This window comes from Piliocolobus tephrosceles, chromosome 5 (genome assembly GCF_002776525.5).
Source record: "Piliocolobus tephrosceles isolate RC106 chromosome 5, ASM277652v3, whole genome shotgun sequence".
Classification (NCBI taxonomy): Eukaryota; Metazoa; Chordata; class Mammalia; order Primates; family Cercopithecidae; genus Piliocolobus; species Piliocolobus tephrosceles.
In genome coordinates, this window is record NC_045438.1 from 23,909,813 (window position 1) to 23,930,915 (window position 21,103).

Here is a 21,103-nt window from a genome sequence, read left to right on the forward strand (position 1 = left end):
CAGTTATTTACCATTTTGGTTCATTTCTTTAGGACATACCTGAATCTGACAGCCATGATTTTTACATGTTTCCTATGCAGAGTTTCTGGACCATGGCATATTTTGGGGGACATGCCAGGATTATAGGAACTTACTGGCTCTGTTTATTGTACACTTAGCAAGGATCAAAGTTGAGCTAGCTGAAGTGACATCTCTGTTCAGGCTACATTAGAACACTTGCTATTTCCCCAGTGCATCATGTGCTCTTGGGCCTCTGTGTGGTGGCTCAGGATGGACCCTCTACCCAAAGTGTTACCTCAACACTTGTCTCGGTAACATTCTACTCATTGTTGAAGGTCACATTCTCTCTGAACGCTTATGTTCCAGCCTTCACTGAAGCCTGTTTCCTTGGTACCCACTTGTCCTAGCTTCTATTCTAGCAGTTACTATATGCCTTTATAGCTCTTTTGGTTTATATCTGTCAGAGCCTAGTAAGTTGCTTAAGGACAAGTATTTTCATTTCTTTCTGCATGCAATCAACATAGGCAGTTCCTGCTACTTGAAAGTGCCCAATAAATATTTGTTGAACAGGAAAATGAATTGATAAGTGTGTTTCATTATTGAGAATCTGAACCTGAGGTTCTAGTAAAGCAAATCCTTTTTGGAAAACTGAATTAGCTCTTATATTTGCAATGCCACTTTACACATGGATGTTGTCTAATATTTTGAATTTGATAAGTAAATATTTTGTGATTTATTTGAAATAATGATGTGTATAGGGGTGTCTAGAATTTAGGCAGGAAAATAATGATCTGGGGTTTTCTTTGGTTTTAGACACTGTTTTTATTTTGTGGGTTGTTTCCTTACCTGACTTGATGAATTATCAGGAGAAAATGCCATTTTCCTAGGGCAGGTGAGTCGGTGTACTTTCATCCCAGTATAGCACAGATTTCTGGTAAAACTGAGGGTATTCAAACGTCAAAAATCTAATGTAAAGTTCTTTTATCTTTTGTGGATTCTGGAGAAAGCTAATCAAGATTCTTAGCTCTGATAACTTGATTCTTGAAGCACTTGAAGCCCTGCTTGCCTCTTTTAAAAGAGTTTGTGCATTGATCATAGTGTTCAGTAAAAGTTCATTAGGATAATGTGTTTAGTAAACATCATCTGATAATATAGGAATTAGTAATACCATCTCAGCCACTAGTCATAAATTAGATATGTTGGTTTTTCTTTGAATTCATTTAATGTTAACTGATACGTGGTACCTAAACTGTGTGCAAAATCATTCATTTTATATGAGACAAAGCCTTTGACAAACACAGTTCACTGAGGAGTGAAGTTGTGGGCTGTTGGAGAGATTAAACATCTACATCCCTAATGGAAGTTCCATAAGAAAGGTACTGAATCTGGTTGCAAGGAATAGGGAAGACAACTTGAAGAAAGGAGCATTTGATCAAGATAAGATTTTAGTAGATGTAATTCATTGGACTCTTCCAGTTACTCTCCAGTTACCAGAAGCAGAAATGTGCTGTTTCTTGGGCTACCTCAATTAGTGAGGTTTACCCTAAGGCTCCATGGGGAGTAGGAAGGGCAGAAAAATATTCTCTGCAGCTGTCCAGGCAGGCCTCAGAGAGAATCAGACACAAGCTCTGGTAGTGTGAGAGCACATCTGTCATCTCACCGAAAGTCAATGTCTGTGTCCTTCTCCAGTGATCTGCATTGTAGTCGCTTAGCTCTTCTCTGTCTTTGCCTCTATGAAGGCATCCTTTGTATCTCCATGACACTCCTCAAGAGAGAAAAATCTATCTTGGCTAATCTCCATTCAACAATGAGCACCCCCGCTACACAAAGCTCATGCCACACACTTAGGCAGCTTGCCAACTAGTGGATACGTGTTTTTGGCTTAGGGACTCATTCCTGGTCCAATAAATTGTGGTCTGGGCGATGGAGTCACATGATATAAAGCAGAGCCTCTCAAACCTGAGGATGCATACGAATCACCTTCGGACCTTGTGAAAATGAGCACTTTTGGCTCTAAGGTCTAAGGATTCATGAATTCACCAAGTTCTCAGGTGATGCTGATGTTTCTGGCCCTGCAACCACACTTTGAGCCACAAAGACAGGGCATGATGACTTCTGTGTGACTGTAATTACTAAGAAGGCAGGCACTCCATGTGGTGGGTCTGTGGTTGTGAGATAGCATTTCATGTGGAAGAATAACTGTAAATAAAAGAGTGGAGGAAGATGCAGTGTTGATGTCTATATGTGTTTACATAAGGCCAATTTTGAATGTGATTAAGTTCAAAATGAATGAGGCATCTTCAGAACAAAAAATCTGGGACAATTTCACATGTAGTCTTTTATTACCCAAGTTGTTGGAGTTGGCTATTAGTCCTTTTATGATTTTAATCCCAAGCAAATAGTGATTTTGATGTTTTCAGTGAGAGACAGCAATCCAGTATGAATTTAACTTATTCATATTCACTTGAGATCCTGCCCCATAACTCTGGTCACAGTTTCCCACTAAGTCTGTGCTGTTGGTGAGGATTTGCAATAGGATCTGCAGTAGGACTTGGTTGTTTATTATGAGCCAGAGTCCCAGGGTGGAAACAACGCAACAGATTCTTTATTATTCCGGTGCCTTAGGAGAATCATGCATTGCTGTAATTGTCTTCATTAGAGATTCACAAATGTGATAGTTCAGCACTTAGTCACAAGGATCTTTGAGCCATTCAATGTCTGACATTTATAGAGCGAATCCAAGTTTCAAAGCATCTTTACATTCATTCTGATATTTCATAAATATAATCTAAGACTGGTTAAAAACTAGAGAGATCTTTTCAAAAAGTTTATTTAATGATGCTAGAATCTAGTGATTCAGAATTATGAATAACGTCCAGTAGAAAATAACTAAATTAACTATTCAGGTCTTCTGACTTAATGGTAGATGCCTAAGGAAAACATTTTCTTCTTACTTTCCTCATTTCATTCATTACATTCAAAAGGAAGGCTCCATGTGATATTTACATCTAGTCTTCATTGCTCAATGACAAATGGAAGTAAAGATTTTATATTGCTTTCTTAGCTGAATCTCATCTACTTCAACTTGTTTTCTTTAAAAAATGATTTATTTTAATTGTAATGATCAAAAAGGAAAAAAACAGTTATTTTAAATAACTAAATAGTAACATCCTTTCTTTCTTTTTTAACTTTTTTAGTTAAACCAAGTAGTTTCTCAATTTATATAGAGTAGATCTTGAAAAGAATTTTCAAAGTTCACCTTATCTTGGTAATCATGTGGCATTCTGACTTATTAAATAGTTTAATGATACGACCATCTTTGACTACTACATTTTTAAGTTACCAATTGTCAAAGAACAAATGCTGTTTGGTATAAGAAGTATAGTGAAAAGTATGCTAAATGTGGAGCCAGACAAACTTACGTTTAAATTCCTTCTTAACACATATTTTCTCTGTTACCTTCAACAAGTTATTTAATCTATCTGAGTCTCATTTTCATCATCTGTAAACTGATGATGTTCATATCTACCTTCCAGCATTATTTTGAGGATGAAAATAAGTAATGCATGTGACATATTAAGCATAGATATTACCATTGAACAGAATTTTAATAATAAATAAACATGAAAATCTTTTAAGCCTCATGACAGAATACCAATTTTATATAAAGTTAATAACAGAAGTACTTTTACTTCATATTTTCACAGGAGGAGCATTATCCATTCTTGACATAAGTGAAAATTACAGTGCTTTGTGTTGTTAACAGAAGAGCTGTGATTGTAATTGCCACTTCAAAAATCTATATAGTAGATCCTCCATTGTCAGAAAAGTTGTTTTCCAAAAAATTAAGTGACAATATTGTGTATAGTTTACCAAAGGAAATTCTAACCTTTAAAATGTAGTCAGCAAATTCACACGTGCTGCAGTGACGTGACGTAGAGGAGCAAAGAGAGTGGTCAGTTATAAATATAATTCATAATGAGACAATTTATTAATCCATTGTAATCACATGAGGCTCTGTAAGTCAGGCTATACTCATATGCTTTTAGAGAGTTAGGAGTGGAAATAATGTGTATGAATGGAATATTCCACTATCATTCAAAATAAAGGAAGTCGAGTAAAATATCTTCCATGTCAAGCAGAAGACATAGTCTTACTAAACTTACACATGCACTGTCATATACCCCTCCACATAGTGAAATATGAAGGCCCGTTTCTGATGGTTTTCTAAGTACAGGCCACAGGGCCACTATATTGATATATTTCTAATAATAGAATGCTTTGCATTATTTTTATAATTAGCCTCCCTTACATTGGTAGCACACCAGGAGTATCCATTATTTTAGATGCTGCTTCATAGCAAATGCTGTTCTAGCAGTTTGTTACTGTATTTTTGTTGTTGTTGTTGTTGCTTTGACACAGAGTCTCACTGTCGCCCAGGCTGGAGTGCAGTGGCATGACCTCGGCTCAACTGCAACCTCCACCTCCTGGGTTCAAGAGATTCTCATGTCTCATGTCATCCTCCTGAGTAGCTGGGATTACAAGCATGCACCAACATGCCCACCTAATTTTTGTATTTTTAGTAGAAATGAGATTTCACCATGTTGGTCAGGCTGGTCTGTAACTCCTGACCTCAAGTGATCCACCCGCCTCAGCCTCTCAAAGTGTGCTAGGATTACAGGCATAAGCCACTGCACCCAGACTGCTACTGTGTTTTTTATTTGATGAAGCATCTGTGGGGCTTTTAAAAAATAAAATGAAATAAGCCATTCTTAAGAAGACAATGGAAATGGCTAGGTAATTCGTTCAAGGGAAAGGTGAATTAAAGGGCAGCCTGAGTGTGTGGATTTGGGGCCTTGTGAGCCTTCAGGTTCAATCTGGGAGATTGCACTTAAAATCTGGGAGATTTTCCTAAAGCTAAATTGGTTTGCAGAATCAAATGTTTAACTCCAGGACAGCCTACAAATAGCCAAGTCATCCTCGCCAAAGCAATTCTTTCCCCTAGTAACAGAGTATTCATATCTTAGTGTAGTTTTGGTCTTATAGAGGGGGAGGCATTTTAAATTATAAACTTTTAGCTAATTTCCCCAAGCATCAGCTTCTTATCCTTTTAGACACTTTCAGTATGTCCACTAGTAATTAATATGATTTTTTTCTTACACAGATCCAGTGCCCTACCTGCCAATTCGTCTGGTGTTTTAAGTGTCACTCTCCTTGGCATGAAGGTGTTAACTGCAAGGAGTACAAAAAAGGAGACAAATTGTTGCGTCACTGGGCCAGCGAAATTGAGCATGGGCAGAGGAATGCCCAGAAGTGTCCAAAGTGCAAGGTGAGATAACTTTTAGGAGGAAAAGAAAAAACATGTACATCTGGATATGACTGAACAATATTTACAATATTGAAGCAAATTATAACTGTCTTAATGCAGGTATGTAGTAAAAGAGTATTTACTTTTTTATTTTAAAAAAGTAATTATATAATTAAACTGAAAATTTTTATAGATAAACAATGTATATTCTTATTATTTGCATTACTTTTCAAAATTTAAGGAGGCCACATATACATATTGACTTAAGATACTGGAGTCCTTATATTACATTTAAAAATGAGGATGTACTTTATAGGAAAAATATAGCATAAAAGTGATATAAAAGTATTATTTCTAGTCTGCCACATGTACTATAATTACTTCTCAATTATATAGGCTTTGAATCCTTGCAATCTTGCTTTTCTTTCCTTGGTGACATTGCTGATCACTTAAAAATTACATTAAATTGAACTGATTGTTTTGCTTTTTTGCAAATCTGGTGAAATAAAAGCTCATAGCTAAAATCAGGACTTAGGGATTTTATGAATCCCACTTTTCATCTTTCTTTTGATAATCATGCAAGTAATCAAGACTTAGCAGCCAGTTTGAGCTCAGACCTAGATGTGCTGAAAGTTAGCCAAGCCAACAGCGAGGGAAGACTCTTCTATGGGGAGGTCAGCCAGTACATTCAACCAGAAAACTTTGGATTTGATAGTTACAGTATAGGGATCTGTTGAAGTTTGAAAGTTTTAAAAAATCTTACTTTAGAAAATCATATGTTCGTGTACACTTTGCCATATGTGGTTTCTACCCTTTGCCAAATTTATTTTTGGAAAGAATCTCTAAATTGGCCTAATTATCTTTTAAGCACAATTCTGCAATTACTTCTTGGAGACTTATCACCAGATAAATGAAACTTGATTGCCAGAAAATGTTTAAAATTCAATAATTATGAATACAGTTAGAAGTAAAAGTATATTCTAAGCCTATAAATGAGCATAATAATAATAAATGTACAGATTTACTATACCAAATTCACATGCTAGTTTACAAATATAGTAAGGAAAAAGTATTGTATGAAATAACGTGTTGCATTTTTAGCAATTGGAAGAAATTTTTGAAATAGTTTAGATGACCTGGCTTTCTAATAGAAGTGATGTCTGAAGATATTTGGCCTAAAGTTTTCTTTGTTTTCCTGGTAGAAGGCAAATTCATCCACAGTCACCCATTTTGTTTTAGGGCTACTTCAGATGACTGCATCAGTTGGCTCAGTGCTCTTATTTTTCATTCCATTACAGAACAACTAGAAAATGAGGCCTTTCCCCCCTTTCTCTTTCGTTTTTAGTTTATTCAAAGCTACCGCTCAGTTTCAAACAAAACAAAGACCAATAGGGACTTAGAGTACTGTTAAGTTATTCTACTTAACAGTTATTCGTAAGTACACTTTATATCCTTTGGAAAGCTGTAAAAACAATTACAAGTTAGCCTGGTTCTACAGCTGAATTTGGAATGAACTCCACTACAGCATTATACATTGGGGAAATTCTGAATAAACTGATGTAACACAAAATACATACATTTATTACTGTCATCTGTTAACCCAACCTTAAATGGACTATAATGTAAAGAAAGAAAAAGAAGCCAACCATGGGGAATTTACTGAATACTCTAACAAATTCCCACAGTTGTAACAAATGTAGATAAACTGTTAAGAGAAAGCATAAATGTTGGTTCCCTTTTGAAGTAGTAACTAAAAGGTCAGGGCTTTAAAAGGGGTTACCTTTTAAATAGCTGAAAGGAAAAGAACCATGGAATCAGTTGACATTATTACATTGTAGCGGAGAGCCTACTTTCTGGTAGGATTTGGATTCTATGAAGTTTCTGTCTAAGTCATATTTTTTGATTTATTTGAAGTATAAATGGTTTCATTTTTCTTTCTCTTTTAAGCGTGACTTTAAAACTTTACCTTTTTTGTTGGACCTTAAAATTATATTTTGCCCCATGAAACATTTCTATTGTTATAACAGAAACCCGTGAGGAGGTATTACTCAGTGAATTGATTTTTGTTTTATACGGTAAGGCTTTCTTTTCATAAATATATCTTTTACCATTTTTAAATATAAAGTAGGAAGATGATAGGAATTTGTGAAAAAGAAATGAATTTTTCACATAATGCCTCCAGGTAAACAGTTATCACATATTTTCATATAAATGCTTTCAATCATGATAACCAAATGTATTTACAATTTTGTTATGAAAGTATATATATTTGTACACTACTATAGGTATATGTTTTAAATTAGTTCATACTTTTAGTAAATATTGTTATTTATTTATTTTGAGACAGAGTCTCGCTCTGTTCCCCATTCTGGAGTACAATGGCACTATCTCGGCTCACTGCGACCTCCACCTCCCAAGCCCAAGCAATTCTCATGCCTCAGCCTCCCAAGTAGCTGGGATTACAGGCATGAGCCACCATGCCTGAGTAATTTTTGTTTTTTAAGTAGAGACAGGGTTTCACCTTTGTGGCCAGGTTGGTCTCAAACTCCTAACCTCAAAGTGCTGGGATTACAGGTCGGAGCCACCACGCCTAACCATATTTTGATTTTCAGATGATTTGTTTATCAAGGTGATATAACATCAGATAGAAATTTGGAAAAGAGAGGGAAAATATTCACCCAGAATTCTGCTGCTCCAGTATACTCACTCCTAACATCTTATTGTGTGCCCTTGGTCTTTCACCCTATTTAAATGGCTTTTTAAAAAGCTTTAGTTGTGGTGTTCAAATAATTTAATATCATTAGTATTTTCACCTAACATTGCAAACATTTCTCATATTACTAAATAGTTTTCAAAACATATATTTCATTAACCATGAACTGTATAACACTTGCTTAAATATTCCTCCACTATTGGATACCAAGGCTTGCTTGGTTTGTTCTGAGAATAAAAAAAAAAAAAAATTGTGTATTATAAATAATGTGTGGATGATATTCATCTAGAATTTTTTTTCCATATTTTATACCTTTGAAAGCATATATTTATAAAAGTAGAATGATTGGGTTAAAGAATATCCAAGTTTTTAGTATTTAGCACATATTGGCAATTTGCTTTCTAAAAGGAATGAATCAATTTATAATTCCACCTAGAAAGTTTGAGAACCTGTTTCAGTATGAGCATTTGTTGGCATTTTAAGTATTTTTTAAAATATTAATTTAATAATTTAAAAATATTTTTTCTTATATTTTATATTTTCCTGTTTGCTTGTAAGCTGAATATAAATTCATGTATTTTTGAGTTTGTAATGCTCCCTTTTAAATTTTTCTGTTCATACCCTTTGCCCATTTATGTGGGTGCATATTTTGATTTTCAGATGATTTGTTTATCAAGGTGATATAACATCAGATAGAAATTTGGTGCATATTTTTATTATCAGATTATATGAGCTCTTTATTTAGATATTTAAATTCCACTTCTGGCATTATTTTCTCCACATTTTCCCTATTTTCTCTTTCTTCCTTTTTGAGTGGTAGGTTTTTCTTTCTTTTTTTTTTTTTTTACTTAATTGATTTGCATATGTATTGTTTAATGATTTTTATTTTTGTTTGACCAAATTATTCTCTTTCTTTGTGGTCAAATACACAAGCACATATACGATATGAACACATATTTTTGTATATTTACTTATCTTTGTATATCTTTTGTAAATATGTTGCTTCTAAGTTTAAAAAGTCATTTATTCAGAAGTTTGATTAAAAGTTCAATTTTCTTCCTTTCTTTTAACTATCTGATTTTTTAATATTTTAACTGTTTAATCCAACCATAATTTATTTTAGTGTTTATTATGCATTGGGTACCTGAAGTAATATTTTTCCAAATTGAAACCATCTAACCTAATTGTGTTTATGGGATGACTTTCCCTTTATCAAATGATTTGTAATTTATCTCTAAATTGTATCTTAAATTATAAGACATGATAGTCTCTTTTCTTGCTGCTAATTTTTAAAGAAAATTCTGTACTTAACACTGGTGAGTTTTAAATGATTATGCCTTTGTTAAATTTGCTAATCTAGGCAAGGTTTGATAATCTATTAATTCATTATTTTAATTAGTATTCTAAACAAAACAAAATTTTATCTTATTTATTTATAAACATTACTTCTCTCTTAGTGAGCTTTTACCTTTTTATCAAATGGATAGACCAATTTAATACATGATATAGTATTATGAAGAGATTTGACTTGTGCTTAGAAATCAAAATGTTTATTTATAATTGTATTATGGCAGATAATACGGATGAACATTGAAAGTTTTTTCCTCATAATCAAGATACTTACTTACAAGTATGATTTTTATAGTAAGATAAAAATATACAAACATATCTAGAATGTATTTATAGAATATTTTTATGAAAACATAACACCACCACATTAAGATCAAGTTTACTTAGCCTTTTTTATTTGAATCTCGTTGTTCCTTTCTTTGATTTTTTTGTTTGTTTGTTTTTTTGAGACAGAGTCTCGCTCTTCTCACCCAGGATGGAGTGCAGTGGTGCTGTCTCGGCTCACTGCAACCTTCACCTCCCAGGCTCAAGAGATTCTCCTGCGTCAGTCTCACGAGTAGTTGGGATTACAGGTGCCCACCACCACACCCGGCTAATTTTTGTGTTTTTAGTAGAGACAAGGTTTCACCACGTTGACCAGGCTGACCTGGAACTCCTGATCTCAGGTGATCCACCCGCCTCAGCCTCCCACAGTGCTGGATTACAAGCATGAGCCACAGCCTCATTGCTTCTTAATGCAAAGTATTGTTCAGTCACTTATGAAACACCATTTTTTATCTTAACAATGAGTTTTCTACTGAATGTAAATTCTTAGCCTACGGAAAATATGTGCTAATTTTGAAATGCCTTCTTTAGTTATCTTAGTTATCACAAAAATAAATCTAGTTTGTAGACTTAGTCATTACAAAACCAAATCTAGTTCATAATTGTTTTAATATTAAATTTAAAGCAAGTAGGCAATCTAAATTTTGTTGGAAGTATTAGAGTATTTGTTCAATGTCATGCAAAAATTCATTTTAGACTGTTTTATACCACAGATTAGATACTAAAGTCTGAGTTAAGAAGAAAAGTTTCTAAGTCAAAAATTAAAAGTGAGATGCATGCTAAAAACAGGATTATACATTATAAAAGCAAATAAACAGTTACTAAGCACGGGCACACATATATACACTAAATTGCAATTTATTTTATTCTAGGGTCAACATATTCATGGTTTCTAGATGACAGGAAGTTACTTTTCTGTCTTTAAAAGAAATATCAAATGTGAATAGTCATTTCTGTATTCTGATATGCCATCTCTATATAAAGTACCTTTGTCTGGTGCGCTTTGTTTGTAGTGTTAACACAGTAATAATAACACTAACATGTACTGACATTTATTGCATGTCAGTCTCCTTTGTAGTTACTGTAAATATATTGTCTCATCCAAACTTCAGATGTGATACTAAGATTCTGATTTTCAGTGTACCATTCAGATCATCACTATTAAGTGATTTGATAAAACTTTAAGGTTTTGCACAATAATTGTAGCATAACAGGCTTGGTAGTATGTAAGTTACATTTGTTGTCTCAATTCTCAAAGTTGTAAACAAGAGGTAATTACCACCATTTCAAGATGCAGAACCAGTTTCAGAGACTTTAAGTAATGACCAAAAAAGCAAGCAAAAAAAAAGTGAATTGTATTTAATCATAATTTATGATAAATGTGGAAATACAGGGATTTACTTGTCATGATATTTCCCTTTAGATATTTTATTCTCTTAAATCCTATAACAGAATGCTTTGGGCAAGAATGTATTGACTCAAAGAAAATGGATAATTTTCCCCTGTTCACGTAAGGTCAACACAAAAGCCATTTTTGTGGTCTCTTAGATCTGTGGCTATGTAACTTGCAGTTGCTGAAATAAGAATGTGAAGTATTAATGTTGTATCTTATAGGTATCCTGCAGTTCCTTAGTACTTCATATATCACTGCAAAAGCACATTCAGAGGCTGATGACTACTTTCAAATAGTGCCGATTCAGGATAAAATAGCTTTCCCTGAATTACTGATAAACCATTTTTAACTCTCAGATTGCTTGAAATCACTAACTCTGGAGCAAGGGTTATCATTGGCACTGTTTTTATGGTATGCCAAGCTCTAGACCTTAGTTGTTAGAAGCATGATTGTTTGATGACACATACTTTCTAGGATATTAACTGCATTGTATCCAATCCCTGTTTTTATGACAAATAATGTTAGTACTTGCTTACTATCCTGAGATTAAATATAATGTGACTACTTATAATATTTTATTTTAAAAATCAATATGTTGTCTTAGTTATAAAATAGAAATAAGTGAAAATATTATAATGAAATAATGCATATTTTAAAATGTAAATACTCAGATACCATGACAGTTTATGGTACCCAAAAATGAAGAAATAAAAGAAGAAATGAAGAAATAATGAAGCAGTCAAATTTGGGCGTGCATTTAGATTTAAGAAACCTTGAAGTGAAATTTGAATGTTATCAATACCTATCCTTTATATTTAATATTTTAAAATGAGGACAAAATAAGTATGTGTGTATTTATTATTTACATATATATATTGCATGTCATCTATACTTGTATGTATATACATACATGTATTTATGTGTGTGTATGTGTGTGTGTGTGTGTGTATATATATATAGTTAGGGTACTAGAAAATGTAGTGTACATTAAAACCATGCAAACATGTTGTGGGCTTATATAAAGTAGAATTAGGTTCTAAATATAACCAGTCTCATCAATTTACACAGTAGTTATATAACTGAAAAATTCATTGTATATTAAAACCATGCAAATGTTATTTTGTGTTTATATGTAAAATAGAGTTTGGTTTTAACTCAAGATATTTCAAACATAATTTTACCAATATGAATGTCGATGCATTTAAAAATTACAGGAGAGAAGCTTAATTCTGTATTGTGCAGGATATGGTACACATTGCATGACATCCATAAATGCCAGCCTCACCATCTTTGTGACAACTAGACATGCCAACAAAAACAACTAAATTCTGAAGCGTCTCCTGGCGCATGAGAGCACCTGTTGAGGGCTCTGTTATAGATGATGAGGGCTTCTGCAAAGGATGAATTCCAGTGATCTATGTAGACAGGAAGTTGAGGAAAAGGCTGTCCATTTTCCTTGTGGGTGCTGATGGAGACATTTCTGCTAAAGGATCTAAAACTTTCTTATGTAATTCATTAGTTTCCATTTTCATTTACTTTCAGGTTTTAAGAGTTGCTTTCTCTTTCTACAGCAAACTACCCATAGAATTAAAAACAGAGCACACATTTTGCTGTCGGCTCAGTCGGTAGGCAGATCATAAAGTTTTGGGGAACTGTGAGAAAAGCTATACGTCCAAACAGCTACTCACCATCTTCAACCGGATCTAATAGACTTCTCCAATACCGTATGTTCTCTTCTCTGCAATACGGTTCTTCTCTTAGCTTCTCTGTCTCAGTAAATGGCCACTTCAGTCTTCTAGCTGCTCAGGCCAAGAACTTTAGGTTATCCCAGACTCTGCTTCTTTCATCTCCCATGTCCCATGAGTCATTATGTTTTGTAGATTGTGCCACTAAAATCTACAAAAAGTAATTTCGAATGTGACCACATCTCAGCACCCCCACTATCATTAACCTGGGGCAAGCCATCATCACCTTTCTCCCTCCAGGATTTGTATGATAACCTCCTAACTGGTTTCTCATTCTTCACTACATTGTTAACCTAGCAGCTAGAATGATGCTGTTAAACATAACGCAGATTACATCACTGCTCAAAATTGTCTGTGGTTCCTATCTCACACAGAGCAAAGTTAGTCCTATGACGACCATAGAACCCGTCACCCTCCGGACATGTCCCTACTCTGTGACTCCTCTAGCCTTATCTTTCCTTCCTTCACCCTCCTACTGTCAAATTTCACTGCTGGCTGTGCTTCAAAACAGCAGGTATTCTCCCTTCACAGGGTCTCAGACTTGCCTTGTCCCTCTGTCTGGAATGTTCTTGCCACAGATGTGTGCATGGCCAGCTCTCTCACTTCTTACATGTTTTTGAGGAAAATTCAGCTTCTCAGTAAAACTTCCCTTGGTCACCTTATCTATAATTTCAAACCACCCTCCCCTACCTCAGTAGGTACTATCCCCTCCCATATGCCTTATTTTTTCTCCATAGTATTATATTACTTATCACTACATAAAATAATGAACATATTTTGCAGCCATGAGAGCAGATATTTGATCTATTTTATTCTCTGAGTTACCTCTAGTATTTAGAGCTGCTACCAGGCTTTGGATAGTATTTAGAGCTGCTACCAGGCTTTATATACCATTAAATAATAGATAATGGCTGAATAAATAAATGAATATACTTTTTCATTCTACCTTATAAGGACTTTTAATGAGAATTTGTTGTGTGCACTGTAGGATGTGGTTCTTTTTCTCGCGGAACTTGCAGAAGGGAGACATAGTCCTTAGACTGACAGTGATAAACACTATTGCACTTAAGTGGAATGTTGCAGGGAGTATTATACGAGGGTTCATGGCGAAAGGACTTAACACCATCTTGAGGAATCCAGGGGAGCTAGGTTGTGGAGGATTGTTGGATGGATGATGACATGTTGAAAGGTATCCCGAAGAGGGAGATTACAATTAAAACTGCAAAGGCACAGAGCCAGGAAGTGTTTGATGTCTATGGGAGCCATAGGCACTTTGTGGTTAACTTAGCGTATGGTTTATGGAAGGAAGTGGTGACAGGTGCGGCTGGAGAAGCTAACAAGAGCTGGGACTTTGCAAACAACATTAAGATAGTTGGGTTGTATCCTCCAGACTATAGGGGCCATTGAAAAATAAAAGCAGGAGAATAATGGTATCAGATTTATATTTTAGGTTGGCTGCTTGTTTATTTTATGGTGGTAGCTGTAGACGTGTAAAAGGAAATCATGACAGTATGAACTAGGCTAGTTGTCAAAGGGCTGCAGGAGAAAAGAATTAGATAAATATTGTGGGGCTAAAACTATCTGACCTCCATGGAAAGTTGAATGTGGGAAGTAAAAACAGGATAACCACCGAATATTTAGTATGGGTATCTAAAAGGATGGTGATACCATAAACTAAAATAAAATAATGGAGACAGAATTAGATTTATTTATTTTCTGTTGCAGTGGTGAATCATGAAATGATGATAAGTTTGGTTTTGTTCACTTGACTTTGAAATGACAGTAAGAGATATAGGTGTATCTAACTAGCAAACAGTTGCTATGTGAGTTAGAAGCTCAGGCGCCAGGTCAGTAGAAATAAAGATCCACCTTTGTTGGAATAAAGTTGAAACCATTTGAATGTGGAAGTGATCACCCAAGGAGCAAATGCAGTGTGGTGAGTCATGGATGGAATTAAGGGCTTGGTGAACGAACAGGAACCTCTAAGAGGAGAGGAGAAACTGGAAAAAGATGTCACTGAAGCAAGAGTACATCAAAGGTCGGGAAGGAGGTACTGAGCGACTGATTAAATGGCACAGAGCTACAGTAAGATAAAAATTTAAAACATGTTCATTATATTTGACAGATAGGGGATCATGTATAATATTCATGTGTTTTTTTTAAAAAGTATTTATCAAGAACATGTTGTATGTTGGTACTGTGCAAGGCCCTTTAATGAGTAATGAAAAAGAAGTACATGATCTGGGCCCCCATAGATTTTATAGACTGGGAGAGTAGAGAGTCTGAATGGAGGGATACAGATAATTAAAGAGTTTTAAAATGTAGAGTGAGGAATGCTGCAACAGGGCTAGTGCAGGGTGCTTCTCAGTTAGTAGATACAATGCCATAAATATGCTGTATTTAGAATTCTCTCCCTACCTTTAAGTCCCCTTAACTGATGAACTGCTACTTGTCCTTCATTTCTTAAATCAAATGTCATTTTATTAGAGAAACCTCCTTTGACCCTTACACCAGATCAAGCTTGTCTATTGAGTACTGTCTTCATACTTTCTACTTTTCCTTCACAGCATTTGGCATAGTTTATGAATATATATTTGTTAGTACAATCAGTTACTATCTGTCTACACCTATAAGCTCCTTAAAGGCAGGAGCCTTGTCAGATTTTATCAATGAACAAAGTATTTGTTGAATGAATAAATGAATGAAAGACAGCTAGATGTTTCAGCAACATGGGATTGCAGTCAGCTTAGGCAGAATTGACATGCAAGTAAGAACAGTGAGTATTCTTTGGAAAAATGTGGTAAATATGAAAAGGTGAGGGTAATCATTGGGGAGACGGTCAGGTGGAATTAAAGGAAGGATTTAGTAGGATGGGATGTATAATCACAGAGAGGAGAGGGGAAGATGAAGCTGAAGGAGGGGAAAACTAGCATCTGAAGATTTCTGAGAACATGGGGCAGTGGGATCCAGGGAAGTAGTGTGGTAAAGAAGAAGGAAGAAAACTAGCCTCATTTATTGTACGGCTCTACCCTGAGGAATGAGATTTGGACAGTATACTGCACTTTAATGAATTCTTGTCATTATAAATTAATGATAAGACATAACTTGAAATATATGAAATTTTCTATAACAAAAAAAACCTCAGTACTTTGGAGACAAAATGCTATCAGAATGTTGGCCTTAAAAAGCTAACATTATAGCAGGAGACACCAAATAATATTGAAATCAGCATCTTATTTATTTTTGCAACATAGTCCCCTGTGATAGAAGCAACTGCTTCTTGTTCATTTGGAGTTTTACATCTGATAATTAACACCTAGTCCTTGAAATTGTCTGTTGACTCCCTGACATGGCAGTGGAGGATTCATTTTACTTACTTGAATTTAGCTGCATTCATATTGCTGCAAAGGATGTGATTTCATTCTTTTTTATAGCTCAGTAGTATTCCATGGCCTATCTATATAACATTTTCTTTATCCAATCCACTGTTGATGGGCACCTAGGTTGATTCAGTTTGTTTGCTATTGTGAATAGTGCTGCAATGAACATGCAAGTACATCTTTTTCATAAATGATTTTCTTTTGGGTATATACCCAGTGATAGGACTTGTGGGTCCAACTGTAGTTCTAAGTTCTTTGAGAAATCTCCAAACTGCTTTCCACAGTGACTGAACTAATCCCCATTCCCAGCAATAGTGTATAAGCATTCCCTTTTCTCTGCAGCCTCACCAGCATCTGTTTTTTGACTTTTTAATAATACCCATTCTGACTGGTGTGAAATCTCAGGGGATTTTTTTATTTCAATAGTTTTTGGGGTACAGTTGGTTTTTGGTTACATGGGTAAATTCTTCAGTGGTGATTTCTGAGATTATAGTGCACCCATTATCCGAGCAGTGTACACTACCCAGTACGTAGTCTTTTATCCCTCATCCCTTTCCCACTCTTACCCCCTACTCCAAGTCCCCAAACTTCATGAGATCATCTTTATACCTTTGCATCCCCATAACTTAGCTCCCACTTATCATTGAGACCATACGATATTTGGTTTTCCATTTCTGAGTTACTTCACTTAGAGTAATGGCCTCCAGCTCCATCCAAGTTTCTGCAAAAGACATTATTTCATTTCTTTTATGCTCCTGAGTAGTACTCCATGGTGTCTGTATAGCATGTTTTCTTTATCCACTCATTGGTTGATGGGTACTTAGGTTGGTTCCACGTCTTTGCAACTGTGAATTGTGCTGCTATAAACATGTGCATGCACGTGTATTTTTCATATAATGACTTCTGTTCTTTTGAATAGATACTCAGCAGTGGGATTGCTGGATCAAATGGTAGTTTTACTTTTAGTTCTTCAAAGAATCTGTTTTCCATAGTGATTGTACTAACTTGCAGTTCCACAAACATAAAAGTGTTTTCTTTTCACCACGTTCATGCCAACATCTATTGTTTTTTGACTTTTTAATTATGGCCATTCTTATAGGAGTAAGGTGGTATCTCGTTGTGTTTTTAATTTGCATTTCCCTGATAATTAGTGATGCTAGCATTTTTTTCATATGTTTGTTGACTGTTGGTATATCTTCTTTTGATAAATGTCTGTTCATGTCCTTTGTCCACTTTTTAATGGGATTTGTTTGAGTTTCAGGAAATTTTTTTTAAAGCTTTCCTTGTAACTTTTGTTTCTAATCAATTATTCCAGGTATCAAAAGTCGTTGCAGGAAATACATATATAAAAATACTTTTAAAAATAAATTAGAGGTTAGGATTTTATCTAGAGTAAAATATTTGTTGGGAGCAGTAATACGTAACAGTCAATTTAGTTATCAAATGCTGCTTAAACAATAAAGTAAGCCTTCATTTCTTGGTGAAACTGGAGACAAATACAGATGTATACTGACTTAGTCATAAAACATTGTAGGTTTAGCAGTTCATTTATTGTTATTCTTCTACCTTATGATTAGGTAGAACCTTGTTTGAAAATAAAAGGCCATGTTCCAGTTCTATTTTTTTAGATACTTTGTGGGCATTTTATTGAACTAAATGTAAACCACTTAAGGAGGACAGGTACTGTTTTCTTCATGCGGATGGTTCCCAAGTTAGGATGGTCTGACATGGTTTCGACTTTTCTCATCATTTTTCAACTTTTCCATGATGTGAAAGTAACATGCATTTGGTAGAAACCATACTTTGATTTTTGAATTTTGATGTTTTCCCAGGCTCACAGTAAGCTGGGCAGTGGCAGCGAGCTGCAGCTGGCAGTCACGCACGCCATCACGAGGGTGAACAACTGATACCCATGGTGGACTGGATTGCCAGCATTTTTTGGATGTTATGTTTTGTGTTTTCACATCCCATGTCTACAACTTGCCCGTTTTCAACCAATGATATTTTCAGCTTGGAGCATCTGCCAGTATGTGTATATATAGATTAATCTCTTATTACAGGTTTTAATCTATCCTCTAAAGAATATCCTAGGGACAAAAATGGGTCCTTGTGTCATTTCCATCTACAACAATGTAGACTTAATATCAAACTCTTAAAAGGGAATATCTAGCTCATTCTGAACATTTCATCTTATCACCTTAAGTATAGAAAGATATAAGTAATGCTTAGTGCCTAAATATTCAGTTCCTTAAATGTCAGTCATCCTTATTTGTTATAGATAGAAGAAACTATGAGTACTAACAAATCAAATGTCATTCGTGGTTTATGAGTGGTCAGTTTTATCTAATGGATTAGGAATACCTAGTCTTTCTCCATCTTTTAAGTAAAAAGAGAATTTTGGTACTAAATTTTAGCTACTTGAGCAATTAGTTTATTTTTTAGCAGAGCTAAACTGATGAATATTTTGGGAGCTATAATAAAAAATAAAAACAGCTTCATTGAGAACAAAATGAACTTTCTGTAAATATAATTTAAACCTATGTTTTAAGACTTTATGTTTTAAAAACAAAGCTGACACTGTTACAAAGTGAGACTGATAAACATGTACTTGCAGAATTCATTAGCATAAGAAATGTATTATCCCCCGGTGGTATGAGTTCAGAATTACAGCTTGCTTAGCAAATGTGAAAAATAATGTATCCTGTTGCAGATTAACTTGCATTTTGTTAGTTTATTTCTCTGTTAGTGTCAAATAATAAAATATTCATATATAATCAAGATATATTCATAATAATATTAAAGGCAGCATTGTGTACTTTACAGTTGGTAAATGATGAAGCAATTTTTTCCATGATTATGTGTATAAAATACTCAAATTAATCTATAGAGCCATATAATCCCAAAATGTACAAGGTTACTATAGAGCTTACAATTTTACTACTTCCTGTACAGAAATATTATTTGATCAACAGTATTTTAGTTGCCTGCTGTGTTTGGAATATAATAATGCTAATAAGGAAAGACTGTTAAAAGAGAAAGGCTAGAAATTGCAATCTTAATTATTTAAATGAAATAATAAATAGGCCACATAAAGATTTTAGAACCCAAGGAAGCAATATGACAAACAGATATAAAATTACACTGAAAACTATATGTGAAATATGAGGCAAAACTTATTAGAACAAGTTTTTCTGTCAGGAAAAGTGATGCCATTTGAAGGAAGAATGGCATAGAATGGCAAAAGCAAGAAGACACAGCTATATCTTGTGGAGGGAGAGCTGACATGTTTGTCTGACTGGTTGGCAAATAATATGATGATATTCTGGTGTTACCTTTTAAGTTCATAATAAGAGACTACTTAGCATAATAGAGAAATAGACATGAATTCAAAATCCTTTCTCACTCACAAGGATTATCGCTCAGGCAGATTACTTTTCTGAGCTCTGGTTATGAAAAAGAATGCCAATCTCATGGTGCCGTTGTAAGGCTTCAAAGTGCTAATCTGTGTACAATGCTTGGCACATAATAGGCTTTAAGCAAAAATCAGTGCTCTTTCCTTGGTAGATCACCCACGACACTGCTATCAGTGTCAAATCAGGAAATTTGTTAAGTCGTATTATCTCTACTTTAAGATCAAACACAACATATAGTCAAAAAGTTGAGTGTACGATGCTTCGGGTTTTTGTCTTCAAACATTTTATCCCACCTCTCTTTTTCCTGGATGATTTTATCCCACCTCCATGGTGCTCATGTGGTTTAAATAAGGATCAGAAATGATTCAGAGATCCTGTAGGGCTGTTGGCCTGTGGTATTCCTAATGCCATTTACTGTGCTAAATGGATGTGGCTACAGTAACCATTGATAAACATGAACAACGGAGGGTAAGTGCTGGACTAGGGACTGACTTACAGAAAGCTAAAGGGCTTAAGCTTCAAAGACCTTCACCTGCACAGGCCCCTTCTTAGGCCTTGTATCTAACTGATATTTGTAAGTTGCATTATTTTGCTTAAAGAAGGCTTCTCAAATTAAACAATCTACAGGCCTCGCAAAACCTGGATCCACTGCTACTGGTCTGTCACATAAAAGGAAAAAAACTCACCATGACTAAAAAAGGATGAGGCAACCCATAGCAAGAAACATGATTTTGCTTTTCTTGCCCAAATCATGATTTGTTGGTAACCCTTGACCCTAGGTGCTTATATGCCCTTGACCGCACCCTTGCCTATCTAGGAAAGCACTCTCTGGTCCAGCGTCAGCCTAAGAATTGCCCATATGAAGCAGTAAGAAAGGGGACTGCCTGGCAATCCAGGAACTTGCAGCTAAAATACCCAGGTATTTGATTTCTGGCATGTTAAGTGGGTAAATGGGAATGCGTAGATGGGAGACAACTTATATTGACCTGACTCCCTATGGGCCAAAACGAGTTTGGCGCTGTGCATAGGTTATCGCATTTTACACTGCTTGGTAAGGAATATTTTCTAACTTGACACTTGGGAGAGGTAAAGTAACTTCTTTTTAAACAGCTAGTGGAGCTAGAATTCAAACACAGGGCTTTGTGAAGTCAAAGATCATGTTCTTTCCAGCCTCCCTGTAAGGCTGAAGCTTACCTGCCAGGTGTCAGCCAGCCACTGGAAAGGAATGAACATTTCATCTCCCAGTTCACCTAACAATTTTGAATACATAAAGTCCTGCCAGCCAATTGGCAAACTTTTTTTCCTTGGTCGCTTCATTTCCCTATGTATGAAGCACCCGTCTGTAATATGCTGTGTTCCACTTAATTATTACTTCTTCAGAATGGTCACAGTCACCAAGAAACTTCCAGTTAGGTAGGTAGGTAGACAGAAGATAGATAGATAGATAGATAGATAGATAGATAGATAGATAGATAGA

General features: G+C 35.0%; 1 protein-coding gene across 1 annotated transcript in view; it reads left to right on the forward strand.

Annotated features, from left to right (window-relative positions):
• The window catches only part of RNF217 (ring finger protein 217), a 127,899-nt gene that overhangs the window by 95,198 nt on the left and 11,598 nt on the right, over positions 1–21,103 (forward strand). Inside the window, exon 3 of the mRNA XM_023230699.2 lies at positions 5,165–5,329. Coding sequence (XP_023086467.1) covers positions 5,165–5,329 — 165 coding nt within the window. The remainder of the gene's footprint in view (positions 1–5,164; positions 5,330–21,103) is intronic.